The sequence below is a fragment of the Bombus fervidus genome, chromosome 9 (genome assembly GCF_041682495.2).
Source record: "Bombus fervidus isolate BK054 chromosome 9, iyBomFerv1, whole genome shotgun sequence".
Lineage (NCBI taxonomy): Eukaryota > Metazoa > Arthropoda > Insecta > Hymenoptera > Apidae > Bombus > Bombus fervidus.
In genome coordinates this window covers 6,515,737-6,528,783 of record NC_091525.1, presented here as the reverse complement: position 1 = coordinate 6,528,783, position 13,047 = coordinate 6,515,737, and the positions used below count along the sequence as shown (strand labels likewise).

The 13,047-nt window shown below is 36.6% G+C and overlaps 1 protein-coding gene across 3 annotated transcripts in view; it reads right to left on the bottom strand.

Annotated features, from left to right (window-relative positions):
- Positions 1–13,047, bottom strand: part of Tws (protein phosphatase 2 regulatory subunit tws) — a 43,364-nt gene that overhangs the window by 11,131 nt on the left and 19,186 nt on the right. Inside the window, exons 1-2 of one of the 3 annotated variants that reach the window (XM_072010345.1) lie at positions 2,626–2,642; positions 175–487 (exon numbers count right to left, since the gene is read on the bottom strand). In XM_072010345.1, coding sequence (XP_071866446.1) covers positions 175–259 — 85 coding nt within the window. In that variant the 5' untranslated portion in view covers positions 260–487; positions 2,626–2,642. Of the gene's footprint in view, positions 1–174; positions 488–2,124; positions 2,200–2,625; positions 2,643–13,047 lie in introns of those variants that run through there. The other 2 variants (XM_072010344.1, XM_072010343.1) reach the window with 2 other exon arrangements.

Sequence of the window (13,047 nt, the reverse complement as noted above, 5' to 3'; positions counted from 1 at the left end):
TTACTCCACTCTGCTCTATTCCTATCTCTGCTCGAACAGAAATTACTATTCCCAGCCATCACACAAACATTTTAAGGCTCGGAGAGTTAATAATGCGTGGTATTGAAGAGAAGAAAAGGAAGAAGGGCGGATGAAGCAGGAGGAAAATAAAGAACGAAAAAAGATAAAACTCACCGACTCTCTTGTTCACAGCGGTATTGATCATGGAGCCAAGCTTGGTGAGGCTAGACTGCCTCATGATGTTGGAGGGGCTCTTCATCCGTTTTGACGGTGGTACCGGAAGCGGAGCGGTCTTGGACCTTGCCAGGATAGCACCGTTCCGGCAGTTTCCGTTTGGACTGGAGCCGGGGGGCCGCTGGGGCGGTGCCCCCCATAGACCCACCACCCCTGCGTGACGCGTGGTGGTATTTCGCGAACGTCAACTCTTTTCCACCTGTTAACCACGCTATTATTTCTAATCTCAACCTCCACTTTGTCTCAGACGTCACTGGAACAATACAATGATCACGCAAACGATTACTTTTTCATGTAAATTTATGTAACTTTATTTATTAGATTAATTAGATTGACGAATTTCAATCGTCAAGTTTCTGTTCACGCTATTGGAGATTGTCGGATTTATTTGTATTGAATCTTCGTTATTTATAAATTAGCAACACAATAGGAAAGGAATGAGCTCTGGTGGATGGGAAATAATGTGACGTATGATCCTACAATATGATGTGCGCAGGCATTAAGAATTACTTCGTTTGCTTTGCTTAGGGCAGATTGTTTTGCTTCATCCTTGACATTACAAATCGCAGTTTGTTATTACGAATCAGAAAAAAATATAGAAAATGTATACAAATAGTAGATACAATACAGAAGCTCATTACACAAATAGAAGGTACAAAAATGATCTCTATGATCCGAGAATAGTAATGTAAAATAGTTGACTTTCTCCGATTTTCATAAAATATATATATCGTATATGTATATCGATCCAATTCTCAACATTCGTTTACGCAAGTGCAATGTAGAACCAATAAATTTCAATAACGTAAATCCATTAAAAAGAAAAGTAGTGAACTTCGATTCTCTCGATGTATCTATCAGCGTGTTTCAACAATGTTTACTATCACTGATGGAAATTTTCTTTACGGTGTCGTGTAATACCAAGCACCCATAGTATCTGCAGAACCCGGAAGAAGTTTATGTGAGCGTTCACATGGAGGCCGGTCTTTGTACGCGTCGGCTTTTAATCTCGATTTAAGTGGGATATCACGTTAGCGCGAGGGGCGCAAAACGAGAATGGCAGCGGGGCCAATTGAAAGACGCGTGCGTGAATGCGTCCTTCTTCCGTGTAGGTACACCCTTGAGAGAGTGCCGTCTGACGCGCAAATGCGTAAATATTATCAGAGGACCGGTGAAAAGAAAGAAAAGAAGGCAACAGGTAGCCGAACGTGGGTAAACTCATTTGAGCAGTGGCACGAGGGAGACGCGAACACGACTGCGCAAGGGTTGAAACGGTTCTTTGGCATATCTCGTGGTTCGTGTCTCCGATTAGATTGAATTCTCCTTCTTCTTCTTCTTCTTACATATCACGCTTAAGCACTTGCAATTTCATTTAATAATGATGTCATTTGCGACATTGACATCGACGCCAGATGTAGGCGCCAATGCGAATAAACAGGCACGTAATTTATGCGAAGATCTGAAACGCAAATGTGACCTTAACCGAAAGAACACAAGCGTAGGTACACCCTTGTTTGTAAGTATTAAAACACATATAAAAACTTGTGTAAATATAAATTATTAAGAAATTCCTGACACGTGCAAAAATTATCTCATTTGAAACGTTGGACTATGAAGAATCTGTGGTTTGAAATATCAGAACGAAAAATAATTTGAAACAGTTGAACAACCAAACACGTATTAGCACGTTTATGAAAATTTACATAGACAGATTTGCCAAATCATTAAGAAGTAAGTTATGATCATCGGACTATGAAACACCGATATTTTGAGATAGTACAGTCAGAAATAATTTCACACATAAAATATCAAATAATTTTACTTGGAGACGAATAATTTGCTTCTATAAATAAACCAATGTATAGATATTTCATAGTAACATCCTCTAACCTTCGTGTTGCGCCGGTTGAATTACTGCTACACCGGTATTCTCCTCTATCAGCTTTCTACGTCACGCAGCCTATTAATTCGACGAAATCGACGAACGAGCCCCTCGCGCCGACCTGATGGCGGATGGAAATTGAAATTTGATTAACACCAGTGTCGCTTAACCTCACGTTAAACTTGTACCGACCTCCGGACACTTCGATGACCGAGTATGCTACTGATCACTCGCTAATGTCAATAAGAAAAATGTAAGACAAAGCCGAATATGACGAACAATACAAGTGTCTTTCATATAAACTACATCGTAATCCGATTATGTTCTACGAAGTTGCTATACTTGACTATTGGTATCGGTTATACTTGTGTACATATTTACCGTGTCTTAAGTTTGTACCACGAGTTTATTCATGTGGTTGTAATATTTGCCGTACGATAAAACTTTGAATTTGGAACGATGACGCGCGTGTGATGATGTGTGTGTTTAAGCATATTCAAAGGTAATACCTTTGTTTTTCACGAACGAATTCTTCGGTAATGAGACAACCAATTGCACGATGCGACTAAACACTCGAAATACCATTCCACCTTGAGCTATTGAATTTTTTAGTTCTGACACAGAACTAAATTTTACACACGACGAGGATGACGTGTAAAACTAGAGCGAAGACACCTTTAATCCAGAAGTACTGTCTGTGTACTGGAACGAATGCGACAGAATTAATGTACCTACCTTCAGGAATGGAGCAAGGTTAAATCTTTACCGCTAATCGCTACTGCCGGTTAATCTTGCAATTTAAACGCGTTTAAGGTCATCGAGCTAATCTGCCAGTGGATCAGATTTTCAAACTAAATGATCTGCCCCTCAGTTTTCTACAATACTGCCCGTGATAATGTTCGTTTGAATGAGAAACACAGAAAACTACCCCTAGCTTCATTGGGAACAGGCTGTCTAGCAGAGTACTGAATGAAAATTTAATAACTCGAAAGCGAAAAGAGATAAATTTAACCCTCCAATTTTCCAAGCCCAGGCTATAAATACCGTACAGAAAATTTAGTTAATTTCTACCTTTATTGAGACAAAACAAGAGGGTTCGAAATACATGTGAAAATTAAGGATTCAGTACGGAAGTTGTCTTAAATCATATATACGATATCTTCTTTAGAATTTTTACTAAACATTTTTCACCATATTTCAATGCTTTACCAAGAGAGTTCAAAACAATTGAATAATAAATAACCAAAGATCGTATCGGCACTATGATGATTTAACACGCTGAATAAAATGATCTATGCCATATGTATATTTAAAGTTGGTTTGTACCTTTCAATTAAAAAGAAAAAAGAAAGCAAACGACGTTGAAAGCTACAAATGGTCCCAATTCGATGGCCAAGGACTGTATTTGATCTCGGTCCGACATTTTAAACAATTAAAACCAATTAGTGCTCGTCACTCCGTACACATTTAAAATGCAGAGAACAAAGAATAGAAGTCGTTGAATCCGCTTAGCCCGACGCGATTTTTTTTCGAACGCGCGACAACTTTTTAACATGGCTGAAAAAATCGTTTCACGACTACGGATTGGGAAGAGGATGAGCAAGAGGGGTGATCGCAGACGGGTGGTAGTTTGTTAAACCGGCGAAGTGTGCATGCCAGTGACAGAAGATCCCTGGCGTCTAGCCAGAGAATTTTCCGACTGCTTCTTAAGCTTGAAATTCATTCTTTTTGCGTAGGAAGTTCGTACTATGAGCCCGCAACATTTCCCGAGTTCGAAATACTCGTTTATTGCGGTGATTTCTCGTAGATCCAACCCTGAGATCGTTATAACAACTTTTCAACAATATCCCGACGTTCAAATTTTTAATTGAGTTTTCTCAAAGACGTTGAACTTATCCTTTATGGGCAAACTTTATGCCAAGTGGATATTATGTTTATACGCTGACGATTCGAGGAAGAAATATTGTTGGAATTTTGTAAGTAGCTTCGCCGGAAGAACAACGTGATTTTATTGCGACGTGAAACACGAAATGAACGAATTTCTTGATAAAATTTAACCTTAAAGTAACAATGCTGATTCGTAATTCATTCAGGATCGATTTTTTTTTATCTACAAGAAATATTCTTTGTTGGACATTAATAAGAGAAACACATTTCTGGGTAGTTTTAGGTATACTTTTTATCTGACAATTTATGTGCATTTTCTGAATCATTCTTTGATGTTGATGAAAATCCTAGCTAAACATTTTTCTGATTTTCAGTCACGCATCGTTCATCACGCAACTTTATCGCTCGGGTCACTTATCCCAGATAATGCAGACATTTCATAAAATCGTAGTGGCGATTTAGGTAGATATAAAATTAAAACTCACGATTGCTTTCGTAGCAACGCTGTAAAAAAGAGAAAATAGCTTTGTCTATACCACGCTTATGATACAAGAGCTGTTCTCTGATTTCATATTTCCCTGTTTTATTCAGCACTTTGTATTTACAAGTTAAGCACAAGCTCGAAGGAAAGTTAAAAAGGATAGGTCAAGTTCTTTAAATAAGAGCACTAGATCAGCGACGATCTATTTTAGTATCCGAATTAAATGAATCGTTCAAAGAACACGCGAGAAAAGTCACTTTAATTAGACTCATTTGCTCGCGCTGTGGAAATTGAAGGAACGATTCCCTCTTTATATTTGCTGTATTTGATGGTACTAAGTGTTCTCATACTGTTCTATCGGAATATAAAAAGCAAGTCTGTGTAAAATTTTATCCTGGATGATACGACGTTATTGCACGTGTGTTTAAAAAATGTTTAGTTAATACTAACTCAAAATAATTTAGTCCTTTGTTTAAAAAGGAAACACGAAAGGGAGATTTCTTAGTGTTAAGTGTGGAAAATTACGAAAAGAATATTTGCCCAGTTTCCTGATGCAATGCAAATTAAACGTATACATAACATTTTTGTAAGTTTGTAGATCTTTTAATATTTCTGCAAGCTAACTTTTCGTCCTTCTTGAAAAACTTGTCTGAGCCGTAACACTTTTGAAATACTCGTGCGATATGATACCGCTGAAATAATGAAACTCTAAGGATATCGCGTTTAACCTGTAAGTATTAAACCATCTTTAGTTTCTTGTCCCTTGAACTCTTGATTAAAAACCCTCGGCAAAGAGAACGATGACAATAATGACGGCGGTGCGACGGATGAAAAGGTGGAGACGGCCGACTATAAAGGTTTCCCTGCTTTACTTCTCGATTCATGTCGGTCTGAGACGGGCAGGGATAATTTTCGAGGCTTTTTCACCTTTCAATTTTCCATTTTCTGATTGTCATTCCTATCAACTTGCTGATACCAGCTAATATTCCATAGATATTTATTAATGTCTCTGTTAATGGAACGACAAATCCAATTACCATTCGTCATTTTTCGAAATCAAAGCAACGAGCACAAAAGATATTCGAAGAGCCTGCGCGGATCACTCGAGCATGACAAAACGAATTCCTCTTTTTCACTGCTGGAAAGCAGACACGATCGATAATCGTGCATGTGGAGAGTTTAACCTTTCACTTGGCACCTTTAATTATTACACTGCGACGAGAGGTAATCCAGCTATCGTTAAACGTCTACTCGAGCTGATCGACACGTTGCATCGTGCTTCTCAACTTCACAAACATCATCGTACGAGCATTGTTATTGCGTGTAATGGACACAGCAAGTGGATTACTACATCTGCTCCTCATAGCTATAAAACATTCCAAAAAAAATTGCAAGTTTTATACATTGTGGTTAATATGACAATGAACATACATGTTTGATGATGATAATTTGATATTACTCATCACGAGATTTCAGAGATAATGCGGTCTCTCTCAGACACCACGTTAACTTTGGTTTATATCCTGGTTACTATGTAACGATATAAAGAAAAATAATTTGATATCGAAATTGATCGACGATTAATAATGGACGAGTATCGAAAAACAACTTATTCCTGTCTGTAGCAAAAAGGAACTAGGCTTGGGTTAGCTTTAAAAAATATCAATCTTTCGAGCAAATTACACAGGACCTTCCTGTACAATGATTTGCTGGGTAATGATATAGTTCGTGGATCGACGAATAAAATGGTAAGTTGTAAGTTGTCGATTTTTGCTACGTAAGTTTACTATTTCACTTTCACTGGCAATATTATTCCAGGTGTTCAAATACTTACTATATATGAATGGTAATGTACGAAACAATGGTAATACCTTTACTATCGTATAGTCTTTGTTTCCGAGAAAATCGCCATGCCTGTATCGACGAGGTTACCACATCGACATTATTATTCTTATCAGGCTGTTCATATACGTTCTCGCAGCCTTCAAAAGGGGCAAACTGAGAAAGCAAAAGTTACTAGTGGTATAATCTTTTCTCACGACCTACTGACTATCACGATAACTCATACTTACGTACCCGTGGCTTGCCAACAATTTTCACTTAGAAACCACATAGGAAGACCGCGACGAGTCACATTTCTTATTTTTTACAGACAAGCAATTGCAAATTTCAACGCGTCGTCAATTTTTATCAAAATTTTCAAAATATTACTCATCAGAATTTTAGTATGTCGAAGGTACTAAAGTATTGCTTGTCTTGATAACTATAACGTTAATTTATTGAAACCAAAAAGAAATACGCTGCTTCAACTAAACGTAACAGTTTTGGAATAAATAACGGATAGAAATTATGCCGATGGTCCAGGGACGTTACAGTATATTAGGCTCGTGTTTCACAGACGAATGAATATCCACGATATTTACCGGGATAATCGATATTCGGATAATCGATGTTCTACCGTACTTAGTAGTTCTCCGAGTTAATTTTCGTTCTTCTTCTTAAGTAGAACGATCCAACGGATGAATCGTTCATGTTTCGTTTCATTTTCTATGACATTTAATACCAGGATCCATTCTATGGAGAATGCATTGGTTACGTTGCATCGGGGTGGAACATGCACATATTAAAAAATAACGAGAATAAAGTAGGAACCCCGAGGCCAACAGACACGAACGTTCTTCTGGAATAGTGGGTCAACGCTCAATGTTAAAGGGATCATAAAAGTGTACCAGTAGGCCATCCTAGTGAATCCTTACTACGGATCGTGTGAGTTTTTGTAGGTTTTCAACAGGCACATACGATTTTATGCGTATCGCGGAAGTCGGTTGTTGCAGCTTCGATCGAATTGCAAATTCCAATAACGACGAAACAACTAAAGAATACGTTTCCTTTTTCAAAGTGTAACTTGAAGAAGATTGAAGCTACCAACGACTGAAGTATAGAAGTTGAAATTAAAGTGTAAAGTATATAGAAAAATATATTACGCAAGAAGAAAAATAAAGTTTTATCCATATATTGTATAAAAGTCGTTTAAACCGAAAGATACTATCAATGTATAAAATAATATATAATTAGTATACTATACGTTATTGTATTACTATACTCGTTATCATTAAAGTATCATAGTGAGGTGCGATGTATATCAAATTTAATCTTTTATAGTAAGACAGAATTATTTTCTAAAGTTTGATAGAACTTTGATATTTATAAAGTTATACCATAGGATTTGCCAGAAGCAACATTTTAACAAAGTTAAAGTTTATAAAGACATTGGACGTGCGAGAAAGTATTATCACGGATCGTGAAAGCGTAATATACAACGAAGTGTATAATCGCAGTTTCTTCGAGCATCGGAACGGTATCAAACGTGTTTTCGCGCCGTTTCGGCTTGAAGTTTCACTGTTTCTCACTCGTTAGTTCGCCGGTTGTCGTAACAGTTCGTAACAACCTCTTGTTACGCGACCAAGTTAAATTGAGAACGGATAAGAGTATGCGAACGACTGGGATGGAGCGGGTTATTCAATTGATGGAAATCCGCAGCAGGATGCGAGTATACGCTTTGCGATCGAGATCATTTAAAATGTGCGAGGGAAAGTCGTGCGGTACCTTCGAAGCTACTTCTATAAATAAATGCCACGATTGTATTAAATTGTATTGGATCGTTCAATAAATTTTAATAATTCAAAGAGCTCTGTTAAATCGATACTTGAAAAAGATTTATCTTCGTATACTCCAAATCACTTTCATAAAATTTCACATAATTCCATCCGCTCCAGTCCAAATTAGAAGAACATTACAACAGAAAAATTCAGGATGATTCAGCACAATTTTCCACTATGACAATGTTCCAAATACGCATTGATGTTTACCCATTAATAATCGCTTAAGCTAAGAAACAACCAAAAATCTGCCCATCATCTTTGTACGGTTACGTTGCGATAAGCAAATTACCGTTTCTGCCGTCATCTATTGGTGTCAATTTACGACGGTTTGTAAATTCGACGAACGAGTTTACCGATTAATAAGCACCTATTGAAAACCCAGCCTATCTTTGTGTAACCCGATTTCAGCTGCGTCAAAGGAAAGGAAAAATGCCAGCAAAGGAAACTCGCGAGTTCGAGTTAGTCGCGAAACGACCGAGACGTTTGTGTGGGTGGCTTTTATTTTTCGGCTGGTGCTTGTAAATGGTTATAGCAAGCTTTTATACGTGTAATGTATACACACGGGGATGAGCTTCAGCGCTGTCAGCGAAGTAAGAGGCTCGACGCTGCTGCCGGTTGCTCTACAAGCAGGTGGCCTAGATAATTCGAGTGGTAGGTCTTGTACTACTGTACTTGAGTACTGTCTGCTACCGTTTCTGTAACCGTGATATAAATATTCTGTAACCGGCCCCAAAACTTTCATTGCAACGTCTTATTAATTTACGACTTTTCTCTGTTTAAATTCGCTAAATTCACTATCTGCCAATTCATCGTTCGCTAAGAGAACGCAAGCTGTCAGGCACGACGAATCTCTACCCCTATGGTTTCATGAAGTTCAAAGAAATGTTTATAGGACTATGATAAGATTATACTCTTTTGAATTGTGGAAATTTTTGTAAAATGTTGCGTTTGATTTGTATAGCGCACTATTGAAAAATTCAAATATTATTTCAGTACACCTTTTGTACCTTCACAAAACAGTTAATTTATCTGTAATTAGCTTCTTATTGTTGAAGTTAATTTACTTGTGTTATTCAATAATGTCGCGTTTACGTAACTTTGATGCATTTACTTCGCTGTCTCATCCATAACTAGTTTAGATACAAATTCTTTCTCAAGTACAGATGCAAATGATTCAATTTATGTATAATGGAAACAACTAATACTGAAAATGGGTAAATGAATGCATGATACATTCTTGATAACGATAATAGAAAAGCATTCTACGCGCATATATGCATGTTTGTCAAGCAATTAAAAGAGTTAAATACAAATATTTCAATAGAAGATTGGAATTCCTTCTTGTGCAAACCACCGTGAAAATACTGTGTACTTTGGAAACAGTAATAAAATAGTTACTACTATTGATATTCGCGATATTAAATATGCATAGGGATCACAAGTGAACTACATGCTATTTCAGTTGATTAAAAACTTGTCCGATTTATGTCTAAGGACAAGTTGATATTTTAAGCACCGATGGAGAGTACAAAACTGTGTACAGACTCGACAAAGCTCTAGAAGATTATACGATGGAAAATTATGCGTAACATAGTATTTAACTGAATACGCAATAATTATTTAACCAAATTCAATTCTATTGTACTTTAGGTACTAAAATAGGATATAAAATAGAATACGTTTCTCGCGTAGCTCTGTAGATACTGTGCTGGATAATCCGCACGGTTTATACAGCGTGATATTTTATGTATAGAATGTGTGTGGTAATGGTCTTAAGTTGCTTGTAATTTGATACAATGGAAGTGGAAAAGTTGACGAAACTTTTAACGTAACAACGAAGTTGAACATACAGGTATCATTGTATGCCAGGCACTCTTTCACGCCGTCAACGAACTAATTGTAAGGAAATTAGTCTGCTGCCAATTACCGTACACGCTGCTGACCCAGTTATTTCAAGTGGTGTACGCAGGTACACAACTCACGTCGCACGACATGCATTAAATTAGCAAACAAAAAAAGACGACAAAAGAGGATAAAGAGAGAAAGCTTTTATCTTTCCACTAAAGTAAGACTACTTGGTAATTTTGAAAAATTACGAGACTTCTTATTTGGAACCATAAAACTCTGTTATATCTTCCATTTTTCTTTCTTCTTTCCTCCTCTCCCTTACCTTGCTATTCTTTTCCTTTTGTTTCTTTTTCTCTTTGTTTATTCATACTATGAAATAGAACAACGAAGTAAATAATTATTAATTAAATAAAACAATCTTCACGAGGCGATAGAATAATCCATATGAGAATCATCAGCTCCCTTTTCTTCCTTTCATTTTTACTCCTTCGTTTCCTCGTACGCTCTCCTATCTCTTCTCCTTTCTTCTCTTCTTTCACAGAAAGATATTCCGATAGATATAAAAGATATAAGAAAATACAAAAATGAAAGATAATATAATAAAACAATTGCTTGAACAATGGTCGGAGAAAATAAGATAATGAAATAATCTATCACAGATAATAATATGTAACATATCATTGTTCCACGACATAATAAAAAAGATATTCCCAGGCGCAATATTTCCCGCGTTAATCATGCGCATCGTATCGGGGATAATATTACAGAAAAGCGGAGAGTAGAAGAGCTAGGTTTGTGGTTGCCTCGGTGAATGCAGATCACCGAGGCATTTTCGTACATACGGTGATCATCGGCCCGTTAATGGACTCGGAAAGGACAGAAATTTGTTACGGTTAGACGATTTCGGCGATAACTGTGCTTATACGAGTTTCCCGACAATCGTGATAAATCGTAAATAGCACATTAACAGTGATAAATATCGATAATGTTCAACCGATACCTCCAACCGCTGAATCGCTACGATCAAACATATATAATACATATACTTGTTCTATAGAACAGAAATTTGTTCAAAATAAAGTTTCTAGATAAACGATGTACAAATTTTTCTCTCCCTAACGTTCTTACGCAATGACTACATTATGTGCGCCACATTACGCATAAGGCATGTTTGTCTTTCATTGACGACCATAAGTGAAGGAAATTTTTGCTTACAAATGACCGAAACACCCAAATATGCATCGATCCAAAACTTTAATCTGCGCCTGCCCTTTAAACTTTCCCACAGTGTCTTCGATACTGTACAAATTAGTCCGCCAGAAGTCAGTGTATCTTTCAAATAGCTTAATCGTTGCTGAATTAGAAGAGGAGGATCCATTCTAAAGGGAAATCTCTTCGAAACGAGAAACTCGAGGAAACGTTTCGCGTCTCACGGACACCATCGCAAACCCGTTCACGATTTTCCTTAAGCCTCGGCAATTTCCGGTTCTCCGACTCGAAGGCTCGAGATTTCCGTTTTAAATCCAAAGCCAACGTTACGGTTGTTGTGCTATCATTCATACTCGGTATCCTCCTGAGAGATCAGTTAATGACATCGTTTCTCCGGAGGAACAATAACAAGTAATACAGTATGTACACGTGAGACGAGAAAAGTTAGAGAAAATCCTAACGACGCGGAAACAGAAAGATATATGTAAGAATAATTACTGTATTACAAGCGATTTCATTGTAGGCAATTAGCGGCTGGAATTTTTGCCCGTTCAAAGAATTTTGTATAATTTTGATAAAGTAAAGTTTAAGATTGATACATTATGAGTTTCAGTAACTTTTGTATTAATAACTTTATAACATATTGGTAATAGTTAACTATTCTGTGGTATATATTACATTTATTTGTTGCTCTTATCAGATAAAAATTCATCTTGTAAAATTATGGTGCCTTTTTATACTGTTCACTTTATAAAACTTCTTTTCTCCATCACCGTACACCATTGTAACCTTCCCATTTTAGAAAAAATTGTATTATGTAGTATTTTATCTACGCTTGCTGACTGTTGTTTTTGAACTTCTCAATTCTGCAAGATAGAGTAAACACAGCTACGACACAGAGCTGTGGAATTATTTGGAATTTCCGAGAAGCTTACAACTTACGTCCAGCGTCGGTGATTATTTATGATTCAACCCTAATAAATATTAATAAGTGTGTTACGTAGCATGACATTTAAGATATCACAGTTATGATTCTCCGTACATTATTTGAAATGTAAAAAAAGAACCACAAGTATTTGTTATGATGGCTGAATGTTATGATAACTAAAAGATATATATATATATATATATATATATTTGTATGAAATGGTAAGTTTCCTTATAAAAAGCAAAGGTAACCTTGTCAACGTTAAAAAAAGATCTGACAAAAAAGGACTGACAAAAAATGTATGATCATCTAGAAATTCTCTTTAGAGTGCGTTGTATACTCGTAGACGCAAAAAATATATGATCGACCCACTAATGACAGAATAATCTAAGCTGATCACGTTGCGTGCCTAAGTCCAAACGAAAGCTAAGTGTTTTATGAACACAGAACACCATTTCGCTAAAATCATTTTATCGTAAACAGTTACGTGTGAACCATTTGAAACAGTTTATCTAAAAAAGCGGCTATTATTTTACCATCAACTCAAAAGTTAATAAATTACTACTTACAACATAGGTATATGTATTCTCAATGTATATCTATAATACTTTTTGCAGGTACTATACGCACATCACTAATTTGCATATTGCATTCAAATTCAAGTTCTATCGTTATTAGATCGCTGATGTTTATACGAATTCACATTTTTCACAACTAAATTCACAACTAGAAAGATAGAGGCTAAATAGAGATCCGTATCGTTCACGGAGCATCACAACGACTGCTGTGCTTCTAGCTAATATCGTACAATGTACACATCTTTATGTACGACGTACGTTCTGTGCAGTTTTAAATTTCCCAGAAATGCATAGATATTCGCGATCTGGTTACTAGAAATTAGCTGAAACGTCCAAAC